Raw genomic sequence first — 22,490 nt, forward strand, 5'->3', positions numbered from 1 at the left:
TGAGGGGGTGGTCTGTGAGACGGGGGGCGAGTCTCTCTGCTGTCATTCAAACGCGAGCGGGAGTAATTATGAGTTTATATGGACGCGAACTTATGTCGGAGCCCGCTGCTTGTTTAGTAAGTAAACATGCTGCACAGTGTTTTGTACGTTTATTTGTTGGAGCTTTCTCTGAATTTTCAGCGCAATTGATGAAATAGGATCGCGCAACTTTCACGCTTTCAAAACGAAACTACGGAGAACACCCCACAGTAGTTTTATCAATGAAAGGCTAAAAATAGCGCTGTTCACCGTATGTTCACGGCAGAACTCAAAAAAGACGTAAAATTAGTGTTTAATACCTCAGATTAGATAAATGGGCGGAGAGAAGGCGGTCGCATGTGGCAGTTCGAACGCATTCAACCACATTGGGTTCCGCAACTCCAAACCGATCCGATCGAAAGTGGTTTCGACTACCTCTGAATGTAGTTGAAAGTGGTCGAAAGTGGACGCGTTCAAAACGTTTTGAACACCGTTTACACCTGGCATTAACGTCGTCCACTTGTGATCCGATCGACGAAAACGCATGTTAATGCCAAGTGTAAACAGCCTCATAGACACATCACATTCATTTCATCTCGCTGAAAGAAAATTTCATTCAGAAATAAGACAGCTATTTTAACTTAGTTTTAATTATAAATATGAAAGTGTAGGTAGCCTTTCTTTTTGTTCAACTTTGCTTTAAAAAAATCTTATCCTTTGAATTTGTAAGCAGAGATAAATGTTCACAAAATTATTTTCAATTCACCTTAAGCTAATTTTTATGATTTCTATCTGTCTAGGAATGAAATAAAATGTTACTAGATCTGTCATTTTAACCTTAGATGCAAGACCAGCCACGTACATGCATTTTTTAAGTATATAACACAAGCGAAAATAAAAATGGTTTAACTTAAGAGTGAATATGATCCCCGAAAGCTAAGAAAAGCAGCATTGTGTAAAGCACAGATTAAAGTTGATGTATTATCAATGATGAAGATGAATCAATTGATGTCTAACTAGATTTCTATAGCTGTACAAAATGAACTTTACGTACTCGGGAGTGAAGAAAGCAATTGAATTGAATCTGTAAAGGGCACATCCAACAATACGGTTATTTGCAACCCCAAAATATTGCTGTAATATTCTCAATGGTCATTGCCATGGTAACATCCCATTTGATGGAGGTCATTTACAAGCCAGCATCTCTCCAGCTGTCTCCATTTATTCTCCATTTACTGAGGTTACAGCACACAAATCTGTTCCTTCTACTCACACCACAGACACAATTCACAACACAATGATATAAACCTCTGAATAAAACAAGATTCAGGCTGCGTCCGAAATCGCATACTGTGACAGTAGGTCCTATATAGTATGAATATGGATAGTATAAATTAATTCGGACAAACTGCATCCGCCAGTTATATTGGGTAATGTGTAGGTCACATCCATTGGTGACATGGTGACAGTGTGAAAAGTGTGACATATTACCCCGCTCTTCCCTACGTACAATGATAATAAAGGCTTTTCATTTTATTTTAAAACCCTAACAAAATGAACCCTAACAAAAAACTCAAAGCAAAACATGATTCTGGCAGAGATCAAATTAATCACATTAAACAGATGATGCGATGATGTTATTGTTTCCAACGTAAATCTCTTTTCTTGGACTACAACAAACACACGGATTGTAGGCAACATTTTACTTCCTGGGCCTGTTGACGTGGACAAGACTGACATTATCATAATTCCTCACGCTTTGACTCACAGCCTGTAAATTAACTCCTGCTAGCATTGCATTGTGAGCAAATCTTTCAAACATGGCAAGGAGCGTCACATTTCCGGTATTCAGAGGTATTCAGGCCAATCACAACGTACAGATTAGCTGGCCAATAAGGGACACAGAACTTTTCAGATCCAGGAGTTTTGTACAAAATCAATGCGTTTGAGGAAGGCAGGATATCTGGAGCTACAAAAATTTACAGTATGCAGGGTGTCCAGGCGGCCCGCCTAAGCTTGGAAACCCTACCGCCTTAACTAGGTCGTCCAAAAAAAATTATAATTTCGCTGCATAAAAGGCCGTCAAGTGCATCTCAGAGAATAGCGCATCCGTCAGAGGTATCTGTTAAAAACATGTAATTCATTAATAATCTAGTATGTGTTAATTTTCTGTCGTAGTTTCTTCAAAATTAAGTTTTATTTGAGTGTTTTTAATAAAAATATTTTGATCATGACTCGTACACCCTGCCCCTTTGATTGCCACGCCCACCTGCCCAACCCTACCACGTTAACTAACACATTTTCTGTGTGTAATAAAAAAAAGACATTTTTATCGTGATTAACCATTAAACCGGTTATAAATCTCTATTAACATCACGTAATGTAAAATTATTAGCAGAATTAAAAGATAATCTCAATCACAAATTTCTAACATATGCAGACTGTACGCTTACAAACATACCAGATATTAAAGGACTCAAGAGCTTAGAATATTCCAGCAGCATCATTACACATCCAAAATCCACATACGACATAACTAGGGATGGGTATAGTTTAAATTTTATCGATATCTGTACCAATACAGCTTATCAGTTCCGGTTCTTGTCGATACTTTTATCGATACTACCCCTTATTATGCAAAAAGCCATTATGTGAAAAGTTTTCAAGTTATTTTATCACCGTTGAACTTAACAGCAGTTTACAAATTTCCCCAAGGAGGGCTGATTGTCATACGCTTCTCGTCAGTAAAGCCGGCTTCTTGACAGTGTTTCCCATACATAGGCTCTACTTGGGCGGTGCGCCCAGGTAAATTGCGACCCGCCCAGGTAAAAAAAATAACTTTACGAATTTACGTATTTTCTGAACTCGACTGGATGACCCGTGTTTTGGAGAGAGCGAAAGAGAGAGCGCGCGCAAGAGAGAGAGAGAGAGGTGGGGGCCGGGTGACCGTGAAGATGATGCACGCGTCATAAAATCATCATCCAGCGCGGCAAACTGGATCAACTGCAGCACATACGGAGCAGCCAGGGAACTACACTGCGACCAAAATGGATGCATATGCTTATGTGCATGTGTGTTTATAGCATCCAAGTTGGCTTCATTTTGCGTGCAAGCACGTTGTGTCTCTCCCGTTGAGTGTCCGTTCACGTGCTCTTTGTTTCTCAATGAATTGGGTGCGACGCGAAGCAACCTCAGTGTCACATTGTATCCTTTCATGTTTCTGAACTTGAGCAGAGTTTTACCATTAGAGGTCTTTCTTCACGGAGGACACGGGACCCGTACGGTTCCGGGTTTATATTTTAAATGGTCAGTCGGGTCCGGGTCGGTCCTAGTTTATTACTTCGGGTCCCAAGTCTGATTAATATTGTGTGTAAAACCCGAGTCGATCGGAGAACGGCCGTGAGCGCTACCGCGCTAAAGCTAGAGTGCTGTTTTAGCGTGCCTCCGGTTTCTATGGCGATAGCAACTGGCTCTTGTCACGACCACCCGCCGCTTCATTTTCTTTATCCCATTTTTTAATAATCTTACTATTAATAGACAATATCTTTACTAAAATCTAAACAGTTTGCACAGAGATTGTAGCAAAAAGCAGTGCTAATACTGAATGAGCAAAGCTCTAGCTGACTCAGGATATAAAAAACGCAAAGCTGTAATGTAAAGTCTGTCATCGGGACAGCAAGTAGACTTTTAAATCTGAAATAATTAGTGGATTAAGCTTTTTTTAATCGGCAAAAGAGAAATAGAAAGCAGAAGCAGTAAAAGTGCCTATTTTATAGAAGTTATTAACATTATAACATCAGTCACATTTATAATCTATAGACCTGCACTGTCTATATAGGCTATAGTATACATTGTATATAATTGAGTTTGATAAAAGGGGTCATCAAATTGCTTCATATATCAGTGCAAAAACATAAAGTGTTTTCGTGGTGCTTTGACAAACAGTGTCAGCTTTGTTTATGGCAAAAAAGGTTTGGGGTGGTTAGATTAATGAACTATAATGTGAAATTAATATGAATGTTTTATAAATCAAAGTATTGTGTTGTGTCACACATTATTAGTTCTTTTTTACATGTATAGTAGACCATTTTTTGTCGGTGGATAATAATGATTATCCTTTTCACCAGCTACCACCACAAGTAAATTTCAGATCTGTGGGAAACACTGTCTTGATTAGTAGTAAATCACCATCACTTGCTTTCAGATGTTGTATTATTTACTACACAAAGCCGTAGTTCACTGACGATGTGTCCGCTTATCGATAGTCTGGTACAGACCCAATTACCTACAGGTCTACCCGGGTGATTCTCACGAAACCATTGGAACACCACGGCACTAATGATTTTAGCTATAAAATGTGTAATATAGTAATATTAAAAAGCATCAGAATTAACACAATACTGTGTTCTAGCTTGCACAATGTGTGATTTTAACATAAGAATATACAATTTGTCAATTTTATCAAATTTTCTGCTTAAATTCTCATTACCGCAAAGCGTCCGGCTATGTTTGAACATGCGTTATGTTGTAATTTAAACAAATTAACACAAAAATATTTAGAAAAAAAATAAATTGATGTTTTGCTAGACTACTTTAGATGACAGAAAAATAATTTACTGAATATTCATGTATAATAATAATGAAGAAAAATTAGGAAAATGTTGTGTCCGTGCCTGATGTTCTCATCCTCCGCAACACTTTTTGAGAACAGTTTAAGCACACATACATAATTTTAATAAAGTTTGATTTTGAGTGACCAAGCACATGGACCAGTTACTTCAAGATGGCTACCAGGTAAGATCATCTCTTTATATCTTTCCAGTTAAATTTGAAATATTCTCTTGTCAGAATGCTTACACAACATTTTGATTATCATTACCGAAACAGGTAGTTTTCTACATTTCGAAAATGTAGAATTTTTTTTATTAAAATGTTCTTTATTAAAGTCTAATTATATGCACTGAATAAAAAATGAGCAAAGCCTTCATGGCTTCTCTATTTTTAGCAAAACATACTGGGGTACCTCATCCTCCGCAACACCATTCTCATATACCGCAATTATTTAATAGCAGTTGCGGTAAAGAGAACTTCTGTTTCGGAAATGAGAATTTAAGCATATTGTTTATTACTTTTAAATATATCTTATGAATTAAATACAAATTTAAAATGTAATAACTGTTGATATTTTGCTTTATGATGCTTCATTGTAGACAATCAGCAAGTGAGAAAAAAACTTAAGCAAAGGCCAGTTTGACAAAGTTCAGGGAGAAACTTTACAACAACCCAGAATGGCTCGAGGAGCACAGAAGGAAGGAGAGAAAGAGGTTAGGTTTGGAGATATTACTAGCAGGTGTATTTAGCAAAAAACACACTACAGTGTTAGGAAATGTACATGGCACACACACACAACACAACGCAACAAGTCTATAATATATTATGATGTGTACATACATTTTTTTCTTCCAATGTTGTGAGACATGCTAATTTAATGTAATGCTTTCTTTCCACTTTCAGGTATCAAAGACAACCTAGCGATGGCACGCCACGCGTCTAGGCGCTGCAACAGCAGTTGCTTCACAAGATCCACAAAGTTGGATCCCATGTGTGCCTGCATCTCAGCTCCCTGCGACTGCACAACGCGCGCTGTCTGCAGCGTCAGATTGCTGCGTGGGGGCGAGGGACAAAGGGAGACTACCTCCTTTCTGCGCAGTGCGTGAGTCACAGACACCAGAGAGGATGGCCTATAAGCGCCCAGCGCTGTTACAGAAAGCGGGTTTTTGCACAATTCATTAGGACTGTGCATTAACCCTTTCCGCTGTCTTCGCAGCATGTGGGTTGTGTTCGAGAGTGGGGGGGGGCGTGTTGTAGACGCTTATGTGAGGACGGGCCCTGAGGCGAGCAACACAAAACCAACTGAAGAAAGGAATGCTCTGTTTTTGACAAAATAACAATCTTTATTACATTTAACAGACAAACATTTCAACATAAAGTCCCTGCGTCGCCCGCAACAGCCAGGGGGACATCCAACGAGACTCTCATTCTTTTCCGCCGCTCAGCGTTCTCTTCTTCACAGCACTCTTGTCAGGAACACGGCTTCGTTCCGGACGGCAGTCCCCCAGGACCCGGTTTCTTGCATCATATACTGGAGGATTTGTGCCAGGGACTCTTGCGATGCACCACCGGTTCTGGTCCATGAGACACAGGGTGGTGAGGTAGGAAGTGGCTCATAGCCTTAGAGCTTTTCACAGCTTCCGAGAAATGCTCCGTGATTGTGGCCACCGTGTCCCCAAACAGGCCGGATAGAGAAACGGGCGTGACTGTGCATGAGCACCATGAGTGGTCTTCGTGGCCCTTAGCGTGAAATTCGTAGCCATCCTCAGATCCCTGAAGGTATTTAGATCCGTGCTGCCTTCATCCAGAGCCTTAAGCACCTGCGCCTAAAAGATCTGTAGGATCGCCATAGTGTGCAATGCAGACAGAGCCTCTCCCGGCGCGGGTATGCTTTTTCGGACAGGTGTGCTGTCATGAGGCTTCACTATCCTCAAAGCTGTGCCACACCATCCAAGGAAGTGGACAAGGGGCAGAGGTGAGCAGCCACAGCGTCCTTGATGGGGGGAATACACAGGTAGCCTACCTAAGAAAAAAAATGGGGGGAGGGGTAGCCCACGCTTTGGTGACTTTTCTCCGAGCGGCAGCGGGGCGGCCCGAGTGAAGAAAACAAAAGTCAAGCTTGCTTCTCTGGGGATCTTGTGGGGTGCTCCACTCAATCTCCAAGTCCTGCAAGGCTTTGAAGAGAATGCGCACCAGTTCCTTGTAGAAGGAGGGCTGTGTGGCTGATGCATCACGTGGAGCCTGGTCCCAGTCTCCGTCCAACGCTCTCAGAGACATCTCATCTTCCTCCGCTGGAAACCCAAAGGAAACAGACATGGCAGCTCCCGGTTCAGGACACAGGCTCTCGGCGACAAACTGAAGTGGTGAGAGAGGGGAGGACAACCACCTGCGGCTCTTTGCCGGCAGTGGGACACTGCAGTAAGAAACATCAAAGGGCGATGTTGAGCCGGGTCCTGAGCACCTTCATCGGGAGATCCTCACAATAAGGGACACCCTGAGCCAACAATTGCCGCCTTTAGGTGGAGAAGCCCCAAGCAGAGCACACAGAGTGGGTCCATCAGACCTCCGCACCACAAGCAGATTTGCGACATCACGGAACATAGAGAGGGCTGCTTACATTTTAACCTGAATTCAATTTTGCTGCCTTTGAAGTCTGTCCTAAAGCATTTCTCATTGTCATTGTCTCATAAGGCAGCGAGTCAACAAGTCAGCTGTCTAAGCTTTCGGACACAGCCTCTCTCTCTCTCTCTCGCGTATTAATGGAAACAGATACAGAATGATAAAAGGTCAGAAGACCAAATCATATCCAGCAAGGAAATATTTTTCATCTTATTTACACAAATGTTTTTTGATATCCAGCTGACATTGGCTGCAGCCTTCAGAGCTCGCATTTGTAGGCAGCATATGTCATCAAGACCATCTTATTTCAGTATGTTAAATGCATAAATGGGGACTTAAATATGACACAAAGGGATATTAATATAGGCCTTCCTGTTCTCATGTTTTTTCTATAATATTTTTTTCAAAGACTACACAATAAAACAGTTTTGAACTTCAACGCATGATGCTGTAAATATTATCAGTTTTTTCTACTTTATAATTTGTTTTTAACAAAATCTCAGGCTAGTATATGTATTCTCATTACCGAAATAATTAACCTCATTTCCGAAACCTATGTATCATTACCGCAACAGATACTTATTAAATGTTAATTTCATTAATAGAAGCATAATACTTTGATTTTAAACGCATGTGCAGAATCTCCAAATTATGTTCTTTCAGGTTTGTCATGTCATTTTGAAAATGTGTCAGGTTTCTTCGAAATATAAAAAAAAAATAGTTGCAAATTGTGGAAGGTGTTGCGGTATATGAGCTAAATAAAACAAAATAAAAAAAAACGTTAAATTTAAAATAAATAATATTTCAGAATTTCAATTTACTGTGCATGACTATTAATAATCCATTTTTAAAAATGTGAAATTATATTAGCTTTTCTAACAGTGTTGATGTTTTCTGACTGTTGCGGTAATGAGATTTTTTAGGACTTACTTTTGAAATTATGTTACAAAAAGTGTTAAATGATAAGTAAAAGTTTTTAAATTAATGTTCCCATATACTTCAGACTTTGTTTCTAATGTCTGGTGGAAAAAAAAGTAAATTTAAGCAATTTTTACATTTTCATGCTTGACATTTTTACAACCAAGTTTTCGTGAGAATCACCCACCCACATAAAGCACTTAACGGTTTTAATACAGTGTGATAAAAAGTAAGAGCAAACATTTAAAATGCCAGCCATTACCAGCCAAACACTATCAAATACACATAATGATAAGAGCTAGACTGTATCCAAACACACCGCCGGTCTCAGCTATAACACAACACACAGTTTATCATTGCAGGATGCCAGTAATAAGCTTTCTAATCAGTAGTGACTCGATTTTACCTTCACATTGTGCCGGAGGACCAGAAGTGAATGAAGCACATCATACAAACGCAGATCTGTTGCTCTGGTAGCTTCAGAGACTCTCCAGGGCTACTGGTCCAGTAACCACTACAAACACTGTGTCCCATCAACTACATCAACACACAGCATGTTGTCTCCAAACATACATGCAGAATGCTTCAATATAAAGTAGGGCTGGGCGATAATTCGATAACGATAATTTTACCGATATAAACTTTTCCGATAAAACGATAAGGACAGTTCGATAAGTGATCGATAATGTTTAAGCACTGTGCGTAATGTTGCGCGAGCACTTCCGGATGCGGCACGCGCTCTTGGTTTACAATCACAGTGACAGTCAGACTTGAAGGAGTGGAAGATGAGGCAAGTTATTTATTTATTAGTAGAGACCTATGATTTTCGCGATGCGGATAACGCGGACGGAATTACGGAATCCAAATGCGCGGAAACATTTTCTTGTGTGTAATGTTGGACGCGCAAACAGGGTTCGTCAAACACAGCAGACACAGGTGCGTGCAGTATACTTTACTTTCATTCAGCGTCCGCCTTGCGCACGCACACGTCCGCCCCCCTGCTTTAAAAGTATATTTACAGGACAAATTCAGGAAACTGAGGAAAAGCAGCAGATCCACCACTGCAGTGAATATAGTGTTTGGGTATGTGCGCTCCCACAGCAAAGTGACACCCTTGACATCCATTTATCAGCGTGTATAGCTCGTATATGTATAACACACGCGTGATCACTGAACTAAGTTTTCTTTCTTGTTTAAGTGAACATAAACAGCTGTTACTCAGTATATTGAAACTTAAAGCAGTCTGTCTTGGGTCTTAAAGGGACAGTAGTCTGCTGCTTTTGTGTCAGAAATGTGTTGATTTCATAACAAATAGATTTACATTTAATACAGATGCATTAAAACAAGATTTTAGTTTTTGTATTTGTCATGTTCTGAATAAAAAGTAGTTTAAAACCATTATTAACTGTCTGGTTTTTACAATTTTCATTCAGGAGCAAAAATCTGCCTTTAAATTTGACAGGAGTAAAGATTTGTTATTTATCATGATAATTATCGATATCGACTGATATGGAAAACATTTTCTCGATAATTTTTTGAGTCATATCGCCCAGCCCTAATATAAAGTACACATTATATGAGAACCCCTAATGAGTGAATCATGACCAAAGTATTTGATTTGAAGTAGTTTACGTGCAACACAGATGTTAGTATCCCATAAATAACATTATGGGATTTAAAAACATTAATATTATGCGCAACCCCAAACAGATCAATTAAAATATATTCAAATATTGTATTGTGACACAGAGCATAAACGTTCAAGTGTGATTAAATAACTAGGGATGCATCGAATTTTCTGCAATCGAAACTATTTTGCTGAAAACGTATTTTCATGTTCGGTACAGAATAATTTATTTTACAGAATAATAAAGGTTTGGATGATGGTATCGAATAGCAACCAGCTGAGAGGCGTGCAATTTTGCTAAATTGTTTTATTGCTGAACAATTGGTACATCCCTATCAATTTAAACATTATTTACACTTCAGCATAACATAAGGGTTCCAAAAAAGCATACCATCCTGTACAAGCAGCATTGAAGAATAATACAAAACATTAAACCTACAGACTTTCTAACAAAGTTCATCGTCTTGAGAAAGCATCATTCTCAGACTGAAATATGCTTGATAGTGTGTTACGCTTCACTGAGTGGCGTTTACACAATCTCTAAAGTGTGAATTACATTACTACACCTTTCATTATTATTCTACACCACAACCATGAAGCATCAAAGGCATAAATGACCTCCTAAACATGATAAACCTGAATAGTCAGTGTATGGGGATTTAGTAAAGGATTAAACACTGTCACTTTATTAAACATGTGAGCATTAAGATACAAAGTACAGCTTCAGCGTTCAAAAATCACTTTCTTACCCTCACAATGATCTAAACCTCTATGACTTGCTTTCCTCCGTGAAATACAAAATCAAAATGTTTACACTGAGGTGCACTGATATATCGGCAGATGATGCTTGCTTTGCTTCTCAATGAATTACGGTGAAATGTCGCTACATCCAAAAGCCAGATGGCGCTCTCATGCAGAAGCTCAATATGCGTCGAAGAAGTAGTACCAGAAGCAGCTCTATCATGAAAAAAACATTTTCATGATAATATTTATAATGATTATATTTGACGAGTGTTGCTTTTTCCAATTCATGATATACACGACTCAAATTCAGGGCTCCAGACAAATTTTTTTCACAAGGAGTACAGTGGCCCCCAACTGAAAATGTTAGGGGCACAAACAGAAAATTTAGGGGCACATACCATAAATCAACATGCTAACCAAATATTTACATTTCTACTAAGTAATACACTGTATTACTAATAAATACTTTGATGATAGATGCAGAGTGTACAATGTGCTGGTCTAAAAATCAGTGTCACATCATAAAAAAGGTCAAATTTACGTGTCGCACATGTGCGACTGGATGTAAAATTCAGTGGCGCACACTCAAAATTTGGTGGCAAAATGTCTGGAGCCCTGAAATTGTGATTTTAGATTGATAAGGACTTATCATAAATAGCAGTAATACATGTGCATAATAGCGCCCTTGTGGTTCCGTATTGATTTTGGACAGGTATTCTAGTAGGGCTGTGCAAAAAATCGACTGCGATTATCATGCGCGTGTCATCAGTAAAGCCGGTTCCGTGATTAGAAGTAAATCGCCATCAGCTGCTTTCAGATGGAGCAGCATTTATTACACAGACCCGTAGTTCACCGAGAAGCTAGGCAAAATCGCATAGAAAATCGGAATCGATTTTCCTCGATTATGAACCCGATTTTGCCTAGCTTCTCGGTGAACTACGGGTCTGTTTAATAAATGCCGCTCTATCTGAAAGCAGCTGATGGCGATTTAATACTAATCACCGAACCGGCTTTACTGATGACACGCGCATGATAATCGCAGTCGATTTTTTGCACAGCCCTATATTCTAGTGTGTATCGTGAAATATCGTTACACCCCTATTAAGACCATGGTGTTTAATGCTTGAACCAGTTTTCGTAAATAAGATAGGCCTATGTCCCAGCTTATTTCCACACATTCCCTTTACAGTGCCTCCATAGAGCTTTACAAACACTAAATATGTGCCAAGCTCACCTTAACATACCTCACGAGACTCAGTGTGGCATCGGTCCCATTGGTCACAAAGCTAAAATTAAGTGTCTGCTATGAACTATTAAGGTAATGTATAAAGACACCACAAAAAAGTATCTTCTACAGAGCATCATGACTATGAGTTACATGTTTGTTTGAGGCAGGTGTCACCAGCTAACTTTATGCTAGATGTTAATGTTTTGTGTAAGTCAGTTATTTGTTTATGACGCTGCATTTGCAACATTATAAACTATCTATAAATGGGCTACCATGCATCGCCATTTAGCCATCCTGTCAGCGAAACGTAGCCTATTGTCACTGGATTCAATAATTATTGAAATGTTAAGGGTTTTTAATAACCATTTTCATCCTGCAACAATGTGAGTGATATTAAACTAATACTTGCATTCAGAGTATGTGTGTGTGCGCGTGCGTGTGTTTATAAGTGAACCTTAGCACCTGTAGCCTTAGCTGATTTATTAGGCATTGTCAGACAGTATGTTTAATAAATAAAATATCTTTCTTATTCGCTCTCTTTTTGACAGTATCAGCCAGAGGAGGATGTACACCAAGAGAGTCAGGAGAAAAGTCAACAAACGTTAACACAAACAACCTAAACAGAAGCTCTTAAAAGTTTTCTATAATGTTTTAAAAAAAAAAAAAAAGTTTAAGTATAATTGTTCTTTTTTACACACTGTGGTACCGACTTAGGTACTGAGTACAGTGTACTTTTTGTTTTTTGTGGTATTGGTACCGACTACTAGATTTTTGGTACCGTGACATCCCTACTCAATACCATATCAATCATGTCAACGCTCATGTTGTTCTTTTGGTCCAGATAAGTTACCTGAAGAGGTATAAATAAACATTTTAAATAAAATATTTTTGTAATTTTTATGGTTTTGACTACTTAATAAATCTCGATATGATATTACACGGTTACCTCCATTTGATAACTTCTTTCCCGGGGGCTCACGGGATAGTAAAGCTCCCAACAAATTAACACTTCGAGATCTTGCTGAAAGAAATAGGTCATCTGGGTACTTTTTGCCTACTGTTTTTCAAATACTATAAATTCGGACATAAAACTCGCCTCACCTACTGCTTTTGCGTACTACATAGCATAGATGTAGGCGGTTTTGGACGCAGCGCATGTGTGAGAACCTGCAGAAAGACATTAAAGGGATATTTCACCCCCCAAAAATATTTTTTACTCAACTCAAACCAATCATAGTGCCCATTCACTTCCATAGTAGAAAAAAAAGAATACTATGGAAGTAAATGGGGCTCATAAACGGTTTGGATACAAACATTCCTCAAAATATCTTGTTTTGTGTTCATCAAAACAAAGAAATGTATACAGGTTTGTAACAACATGAGGTTGAGTAAATGATGACAGAATTTTCATTTTTGGGCAAACTATCCCTTTAAAATGCCTTCACCTGTCTCATAATTTTCACAAAAGGCTTACAGTCATTTATTTCAGTGCAAGGAGTAGTCCTTCAATTTAAGTCTAACAACTAAACTCGAATTACACCAATTCACTACACCAATTGAACTGTACGGTATAATAACTTTGTATAGATAAATGCACATACATGCACGTATATATTTAAGAAATGTTAACATGTCTATATACATTTGTATATTAATGTAAAATTTATATTATATATAAAAATAAATACTTAATTCATAAATATATTTTTTCTTAAAATTATACATGCATGTGTGCATATTTATATATACATAATTATTATACAAAGTTTACACAGATATATGATGTAAATACATATTTTATTCTGCTATAGATTAATCGCGATTAATCGTTATGCATCACTACTACTAAATAACTAATACGACAACTGACCAAAAAGTAGACGCATCTGAATTCTACAATACACAGGAGTGTACTGAATAACAACTAAACTGACAATGCAGTAATCCACCAAATCTGTCATAAGCACAAAGGTAATGTATACAGTCAAAAACATAAAGCCTGACCTCATGTTTTACACTACATTATGTACCCATATGTAAATGTTGTTGTTTAACTGTGATTCATAACTCCATTAACAAAGTCTCAGTCTCAGAGCCATTTGAAACTGGTTAACCAACACGTAAACTAGTCACTACAGTTTACCAACCCCCAACTAATCACCAAAACAAAGCAACTACAATAACTCAACCACATAAAAAGTCAATGGGACATCCACAGGAATACAACAACCAGCCATCATGTACCATGGTTTTACATTGTATTAATGCCCCAAAACATGATTACTATATTCATGGTGTTTACAGGGGACTTAATAAGTCTTAAAGAATGCAATAGCAGTACTACAAACCATGTACAAAAACATGGTATTACCACGGTACGTTTCTGGTAATGTTTTGTTACCTGTATACACACGTCAAGTTTCATAAAACGACATAATTGCGTAGTTTCATCTAATGTCACATAAATAATTGCGAAAGCTGTTATATTAATTCGTGTTTGTGTGATATATACGATGTTTGGTTGGGTTAGCTGTCGTACTGCTAAGAGCAAATGCTAATGATCACAGTGATGTAAAACAACTGACCTCTTACATTTCTCACTAATTTATATCATCCACAGTGCGGTCCCTTAAACTCGTATGAGATTAAACCCCACGACTAGTTCATTCTGACAAGAATTAAGTGTACAATAACCAGATAAAGCAGGTTTACAGCAGACAAGAGGGCAGATCATATCTAGTCAAACAAAGCGCGGCCTGCGGGAAGATGAGAAGCCTCGGTGTTTCCTGACGAATACAAATGAACACAAATACCTTAAAAATACACACATCGCCACACGAAAGCGCCCGGAAACAACACAGCTCGTCTTAAATTAATGGCTTTCATGTGAATCAAACACAGTCTGGTGTTTGTAAAAGAAATATTCACCTCTTTCTGCGTTGTTTCTGTCCGGCGGCACCGGGCGCGGCCTCGACACTCGCCGGGGTCTGCGGTTAGTCGCTCTGACGGAGTTCATTTGACGGGTTTCGGGTTAAAACACACACCACTGCAGCCCTTTCCTTTGGATCTTTACACTGCTATCAGTTGAGAAAATGCAAATAAAAGCCTAAAGTGCATTGCACAGAAAATCTGCTCGGTTTGGGCTCCGAGGAAGCGATTTTACTGTCCGAGCGCTCCGGTCCGAGACCTCCGATTTCGATTTTCTGTGGCAGGAGGAGCCATTTACTCACACACGCACACACACGCACACGCACACACACACACACACAAAAGTACCATGGTATTACCATGGTATCATATGAACCACTAAATACCATGGTATTTACCACTGTAAATGTCATTGTGCTTAAATACAATACAATACCATGGTATATGCCTATATTAAATTACTATGATTTGTAACACTTACAAAAAGAGTGACACATTATATATAGTATCAATATGCTATTTTATGTAATGCATTCGCGCAGAGATCATGAAATCTATAATTGACATCAATTACAGGTGCACTGTCACTGTCAGCTGAATGAACAATCGATCACTTTAGTGAAATCTTTGACACTAACACCTGGTTAAACTGACGTCACATCAGAACAGACAGGTATAGGCCTATGTGTGTGTGCAGAAAAATAGAATCAATAACAAATATTCACATATCTAAAAAAAAATATATTACTGAAATGCCTAATATTATTAATGAATCTCACCATAGATATAAATAAGTGGTTATCAAACGTTTTCGGCACGGGGCCTCCTTGGGTTGGGTGGATCCCTTCATGCCCCCCTAAAGAAAAATTATGACATAAAACATTATAAAACAAAAGATTTAATTACACAATGTAGTGCTGTTGGTAAGTAGCCTTATTTTTCTAAGGTTTAATTACACAGAATTCATACCAAAAATAATGTATTTTATAAAATGTCATAAAACTGGGGCCCCTTTTACAATCTCGCAGCCCCCAGTTTGAGAACCACTGTTCTAGAGGTTTAAAAGTTTTTTTTGTAAATAACCAATGTTGTGATTCACAGCTGCAAACCATAATACATGCCGTGAGTGTTTATCCTATGCTTTTATTAAAGGGGACATATCATGAAAATCTGACTTTTTTCGTGTTTAAGTGCTATATTTGAGTCCCCAGTGCTTCTATCAACCTAGAAAATTTGAAAAAGATCAACCCAGTAACTTAGTTTTGGTAAACCATTCTCTGCAAGCATGTAAAAAAATAAGTCATTGACATTTGGCTCCCCTTGTGATGTCAGAAGAGGAGACCACCCCTTAATCTGCACTATCCAACCACGTCACTGCCATTTAATGCAGGTTTCAGCTCATTTGCATTTTAAAGGACACACCCAAAAACTGACATTTTTGCTTGTTGTTATCAAATGGATGAAGATTAATCATTTCTTGTAAAGCAGCACTTTTATCCTATTTTTGAAAGTACTTTTCTCAGATACGTCCGATGAATGTCATGAGATGTCTATTGTATTACTTACATAATTACTGTCCAACATTTGTATCTAAACGTGTTCCTATAGGTTTCTGCTTGATTTGAAATGTGAAATAAATATTCTGAGAAAGTGGCAGATTTGAAATGGTAATTTAATTATTTATAAACGATTAAGTATTTAAATGCATCCATTAACCAGAAATATGTGGCCTTGTTATACAGTATGTGATGACAGTAATTTAGTAGCACTGTATTAAATAATACATGCTTTGGGAAATAAATAATCCAACAAATGTGATATCTCCAACAGTCATTGCATTAGGAAGTCATGTTATACCACCCTGATTCACGGATATTTAAATATCAAAAGATATGTTGTGACAACATTTAATCAAATAAGGAGATAATTAGACTTGATTTGTAGTAAAACGAGAGTTAGAAATTAATCTGCCATAAAAAATGTCTGATCTGTAAATATACGATTCTGCCGCTAGATGTCTCTGTACACCATTATATTAAAACACACTAGCTTGAGCTCTTTGAAAGATAGCAACTAAAAGAGAAATAACCTAGTGAAGAAAACACATCCCACAGATACGTTTTAAACATATATTTGCTGCACAAAATTGTCCATAAGCATATGTGGGTGAAACTTATAATTATAAATTAATAGTAAGTACCATGATATATTGAAATACCCACATATATGATCTATTATAATAAGAACTTCAAGTGTTGAATCACAGTGGAATTTTTTATATCAAAATACTATGACAACTATGTCATCACTGTACCACCAAGTACTTTTTTTACATTTAAATCGAATCAAACCCTAGTATTATCTGTGACTCAACCATATACACAAGTGCAACAGTAGGTAGTTCAGTTTACAATAGACATCAGATTTACACATCACAATTTACAAATCTTGATTACACACACACGCAACACAATATAACAGATTTACACAACATCATATGATAACCACATATATGTACACATAACTACAAACAAAAGTGTTGGGTGTAAATAGTTAATAGTAATTAGTTACTGTAATTTAATTACTTTTCCCCTAAAAAAGTAATGTAAAGGCTTACTCTTATTTTTCCTGTAATTGAATTACAGTTACTTCTGATTTAAAGGTGCAGTGTGTAAAATTTAGCAGCATCTAGTGGTGAGATTGCGAATTGCAACCAACGGCTCAGTCCAACGCATAGAGAAGCTACCGTAGTCGCCACCGGAAAAACATGTCATCGTCGGAGACAAAAATGTTTGTCCGTTTAGGGCTTCTGTAGAAACGTGGTGGCACAAAATGGTGACTTCCACGTAAGGGGACCCTCATGCATGTAGATAAAAACATCTCATTCTAATGTAATGAAAACATAACAATTCATTATAAAAAGGTTGTTATACACCAATGATAATGTAGTTTTGTATATTATATTGCATTTCTGTCAAGAGATCCTTTTAAAAATTACACACTGCACCTTTAAGTAAATATTGACTGTAGAACAGCTATACTGTAATACTATAGTCGATTTAATATCAAAATTTTAAATCGTATGTTTAAAATGCATGTTTTTTATGTATCCTTCTCACTTGTAATACTTTGATTTGTAAAAAAAAAACCCTATTGTCCAATTCAGGTTTTTAAATTTCCGTTGGTGTGTAAGTGTGTATTAGTACATGTTAACGATATGCAAAAGGTACAAACCCCAAAGTAAACAATGGCGCGAGTTATCCAACGTGAATCTCTTTTCTTGGACTACAACAAACACACAGATTGTAGGCAATAGTTTACTTCCTGGGATTGGGGATGTAGACAAGACCGACATTATCATAATTCCTCCTGCTTCGGACTCACAGCCTGTAAGTTAACTAATGTTAGCCAAAAAATCTTTCAAACGTGGTAAGGAGCGTCACATTTCCGGCTGACGTATTCAGGCAACACAACGTACAGATTAGCAGGCCAATCAGGAACACAGAGCTTTTCAATCCCTGTGTTTCAGGAAAATAGTGAAATCTGGAGCTACAAAAAATGTGTTTTTTTATCGTAAACCACACAAACACATTGTATTATAACAAATACACAAAATAACGTTGTTTTTAGCAATGAAATAGGTGCTCTTTAATAGGAATAATGGTAACACTCTAGTTTTCAATCCTCACTATTAACTGGTTGTTTATTAGCATTAATATTACTGAGTTTATTAGTACTTCTAGCACATATTAATGCCTGATTCTGCAAAACCTTATTCTACTTCCTTAATGTCTCCATTTATACCAATATCCTACTTAAAATTAACAACTACTTTACTAAGTATTAATAGAGTATATTGAGGAAAAAGTAGTTCATAGTTAGTTAATAGTAAGAATTGGACCCTACCAGAATAGTTTATGTGCTGTTATGATTTATTCGAGTCATTTTAAGCCTATCTTTGTATCATTTACTAAATATGATTTAGAAAGCAATTAAATACTTTTTGAAGAGAGTTATTTGTACAGTAATCTAATTACATGATGAAAGATGCAATAAGTAACTAGTAATTAATTACTTTCTTTTAGTAACTTACGCGAAACTGCACACAACGTACACAAAAGAATAAAGAAAACCCAGACAACTCTGGGCCGGATTCGCATCGAATTCGCACCGGATCCGCTGATTTCGGCCCTGATCCGGTGTCGATTCATCTGTTGTCTGGGAATAATATGCGTGGCACAAAAGTATTCAGGATTGACATTAAGGCTGCTGGTTAATAGTCAGTTGTCAGTGTGTGGTCGATAGCTTAACACAAAGGTCGTCGGTTCAAGTCTCACGACCGGCAGGTTGCCACTGAGGTGCCCTTGAGAGACCTTCATTGTGTGTTCACTACTCACTGAGATGGGTTAAATGCAAAGGGCACATGGTCAAAAGTCCCTGTGATATTCTGGTCCCTCTCTATATAGGTCGATCCTCCAGTGTAAGTCTAGGGGATTTTTGGAGGAAAAGGAGGAAGACAATGAAATGATGTCAGATTGAATGATCTAGAATTACACTTAATTTAGTTGATATTTGAGTCTATGAAACTGTGCCTCTCTGACCTTACAGTAGTGAAATAAATAAATATATTGAAATAATATCACCTAGCATGTGAGGGTGTGGCACATACTAAACGACTATCAGTCACCTCCAGCTGGTGCTGCCATGCAGTGACAGGAAGCTGGTTGTATGTTTGTGTGTGTAAAGCAGCAGGATGTGGCAAACAGCTCAACTGTTGAACGAACGCATGGTTCCCTATGGCTGCTGGTAAAGGAACTGAAACAACTTGTTTATCAAGGCCAGATACAGACTGATATATTTGATATCACATTCAGTCACTGAGGTCAGTGCAATGTTCAATTCAATTCAAAATGGTCTTGTTGGCATGAATTTAAACAATACAATTTTTGACCCTGGACCACAAAACCATATTTGTAGCAACATTGAATGGGTCAATTAATGCCCAAACTCATTAGGATATTACAGCAACAACAACATTTATTTCTTTAGCACATTTAAAAACAACACTTGTTGACCAAAGTGCTTTCCACTTTCATATTGCCCACAATGAGAAAAACATGCCAGACAAAAACCATGACACTAAATTAAAAGAAGTCTCTCAGAGGCAAGTCGTTATTCAGACTTCACACCTACGTCACAGCTACTTCACACGTATTAAGTAAAGATCATGTTCCATGAAGGTATTTTGTACATTCCAAACCATAAATATATATAAAAAAATCTATTTATCATTCGTAGTATGTGTTGCTAAGGACTTCATTTGGACAACTTTAACGATGCTTTTCTCAATATTTCGATTTTGTTGCACCCTTAGATTCCAGATTTTCAAATAGTTGTATCTCGGACAAATATTGTCCTGTCCTATCAAACCATACATCAATGAAAGCTTATTTATTCAACTTTCAAATGATTAGTACTGTGCAAAAGTCAAAAGGCAATCTTTGTTGTTTTAGCAGTTTTAATGTCCTCCATATTTATTTATTTTTTACAATTTTGTAAGATACAACCAGAAAATACAGGAAATATGTACACAAAATTAAAAACATAAAAATTAAAAACATTATATATATATATATATATATATATATATATATATATATATATATATATATACCAATTTGAAATGATTCGAGCTTTGTGACATGTGCATTATCCTGCTGGAAGTAGCCATCAGAGGATGGATACATGGTGGTCATAAAGGGATGGACATGGTCAGAAACAATGCTCAGGTAGGCCGTGGCATTTAAACGATGCCCAATTGGCACTAAGAGGCCTAAAGGGTGCCAAGAAAACATCCCCCACACCATTACACCACCAGCAGCAGCCTGCACAGTGGTAACAAGGCATGATGGATCCATGTTCTCATTCTGTTTACGCCAAATTCTGACTCTACCATCTGAATGTCTCAATCGAAATCGAGACTCATCAGACCAGGCAACATTTTTCCAGTCTTCAACTGTCCAATTTTGTTGAGCTCGTGCAAATTTTAGCTTCTTTTTCCTATTTGTAGTGGAGATGAGTGGTACCCGGTGGGGTCTTCTGTTGTTGTAGCCCATCCGCCTCAAGGTTGTGTGTGTTGTGGCTTCACAAATGCTTTGCTGCATACCTCGGTTGTAACAAGCAGTTATTCCAGTCAAAGTTGATCTTCTGTAAGCTTGTATCAGTTGGCCCATTCTCCTCTGACCTCTAACATCAACAAGACATTTTCGATCATAGGACTGCCGCATACTGGATGTTTTTCCCTTTTCACATCATTCTTTGTAAACCCTAGAAATGGTTGTGCGTAAAAATCCCAGTAATTGAGCAGATTATGATTGTCTGGCACCAACAACCATGCTACGCTCAAAATTGCTTAAATCACCTTTCTTTCCCATTCTGACATTCAGTTTGGAGTTCAGGAGATTGTCTTGACCAGGACCACACCATTAAATTCATTGAAGCAACTGCCATGTGATTGGTTGATTAGATAACTGCATTAATGAGAAATTGAACAGGTGTTCCTAATAATCCTTTAGGCGAGTGTACATTATAATTACACACAATACACATGCAAATATATTATGCAAACACAAACTTTTATTTTGTATGCGATTAATATATTAGTATATATAGGAATCACATTGCAACCCATTGAATACTTTCCAAACGCTGCAGCAACAACTTCATGAATACCAAAGGATTGTGACTTTTGCACATTTATAACATACATTTTAATGCATTTGGTAGACCCTTCTATCCCAAACGACTTAAAAGGTATACAACTTTATGTGTGTTCCTGGGATCAAACCCATGACGCTGCGAATGCAATTCTCTACCATTGAGCTATACAGGAGCAGCACATTACAACACCACTAACATTTTCTTTAGAAACTTTACACCTTAAGTTCATATGTTTTCTGTGATTAGACATTTCGGCTTGTATATATTTTTTTCTTGTCCTCGGAAAGCTTTAATGATCTGTTCACTGTCTTAGTGTGATGCGGGGTGCTGCTATGACAACCGTATCATGTAAAAATCACATGCCCTTGTGATGCTATCTGTCTGACTGTTACACGCAAACCAGTACTGACACAGTTATTGATTTACTTGGTGGAATCGTATATTTTTACCCCCCCCTCCAATTAACAACAGAGAGTTTATTTATGTATGCAGTAAGATTCAATTGTTAGGAAAAGTGTTCACACTACCTGAAGGGGGCTGGTGTCATTTTAGAAAGAAAGGATAATTGACCTATGCTTATGTGCATCAGGATATGTGCTGAAATCTTAAGGCGCGTTAGACAACATACATATCAGAGGCATTACTGCAACAGTGTCTGATAGGAACCATACAAGAAATCAGATTTAATCAGTGATAGAACAAGCATCGCCCCTAAAATCAGTTCATCCCCATCCCATTTAGAAACTGCACCCCTTTACTTAAAGCAAACCCAGTCATCGTCACTTATGATCAAAATAAGACCACAGCCTATTTTATCTGAATACTGTATTCCCATTGGCCTACATTTAAATACACACAGAGGCTTGAAGCCATACTGTAATCTTATCTCCGTCATCGCTCATGTGATACAAACATGCTTATCATAAAACTATATATCACATAAAAAAATGATACCTCACACATACACATATTTCATGAACGGATTCAAGGGTGATGCAGGCTATCACAGTTTACCTTCACACTTTCTCATCACACACTGTGGGTTTGTCATACTGCAGCCTACACACATACAAACAC

At 37.7% G+C, this 22,490-nt stretch overlaps 1 protein-coding gene across 1 annotated transcript in view; it reads right to left on the reverse strand.

Annotated features, from left to right (window-relative positions):
• fbxo11a (F-box protein 11a) overlaps window positions 1–14,992 on the reverse strand; it is a 34,282-nt gene extending 19,290 nt beyond the window's left edge. The window contains exon 1 of the mRNA XM_065296200.1: window positions 14,694–14,992. Within this exon, the coding sequence (XP_065152272.1) occupies window positions 14,694–14,781 (88 nt within the window). The 5' untranslated portion in view covers window positions 14,782–14,992. The remainder of the gene's footprint in view (window positions 1–14,693) is intronic.
• Between the last annotated feature and the right edge of the window lie 7,498 nt (window positions 14,993–22,490).

Source organism: Paramisgurnus dabryanus, chromosome 20 (genome assembly GCF_030506205.2).
Source record: "Paramisgurnus dabryanus chromosome 20, PD_genome_1.1, whole genome shotgun sequence".
NCBI classification, from domain to species: domain Eukaryota; kingdom Metazoa; phylum Chordata; class Actinopteri; order Cypriniformes; family Cobitidae; genus Paramisgurnus; species Paramisgurnus dabryanus.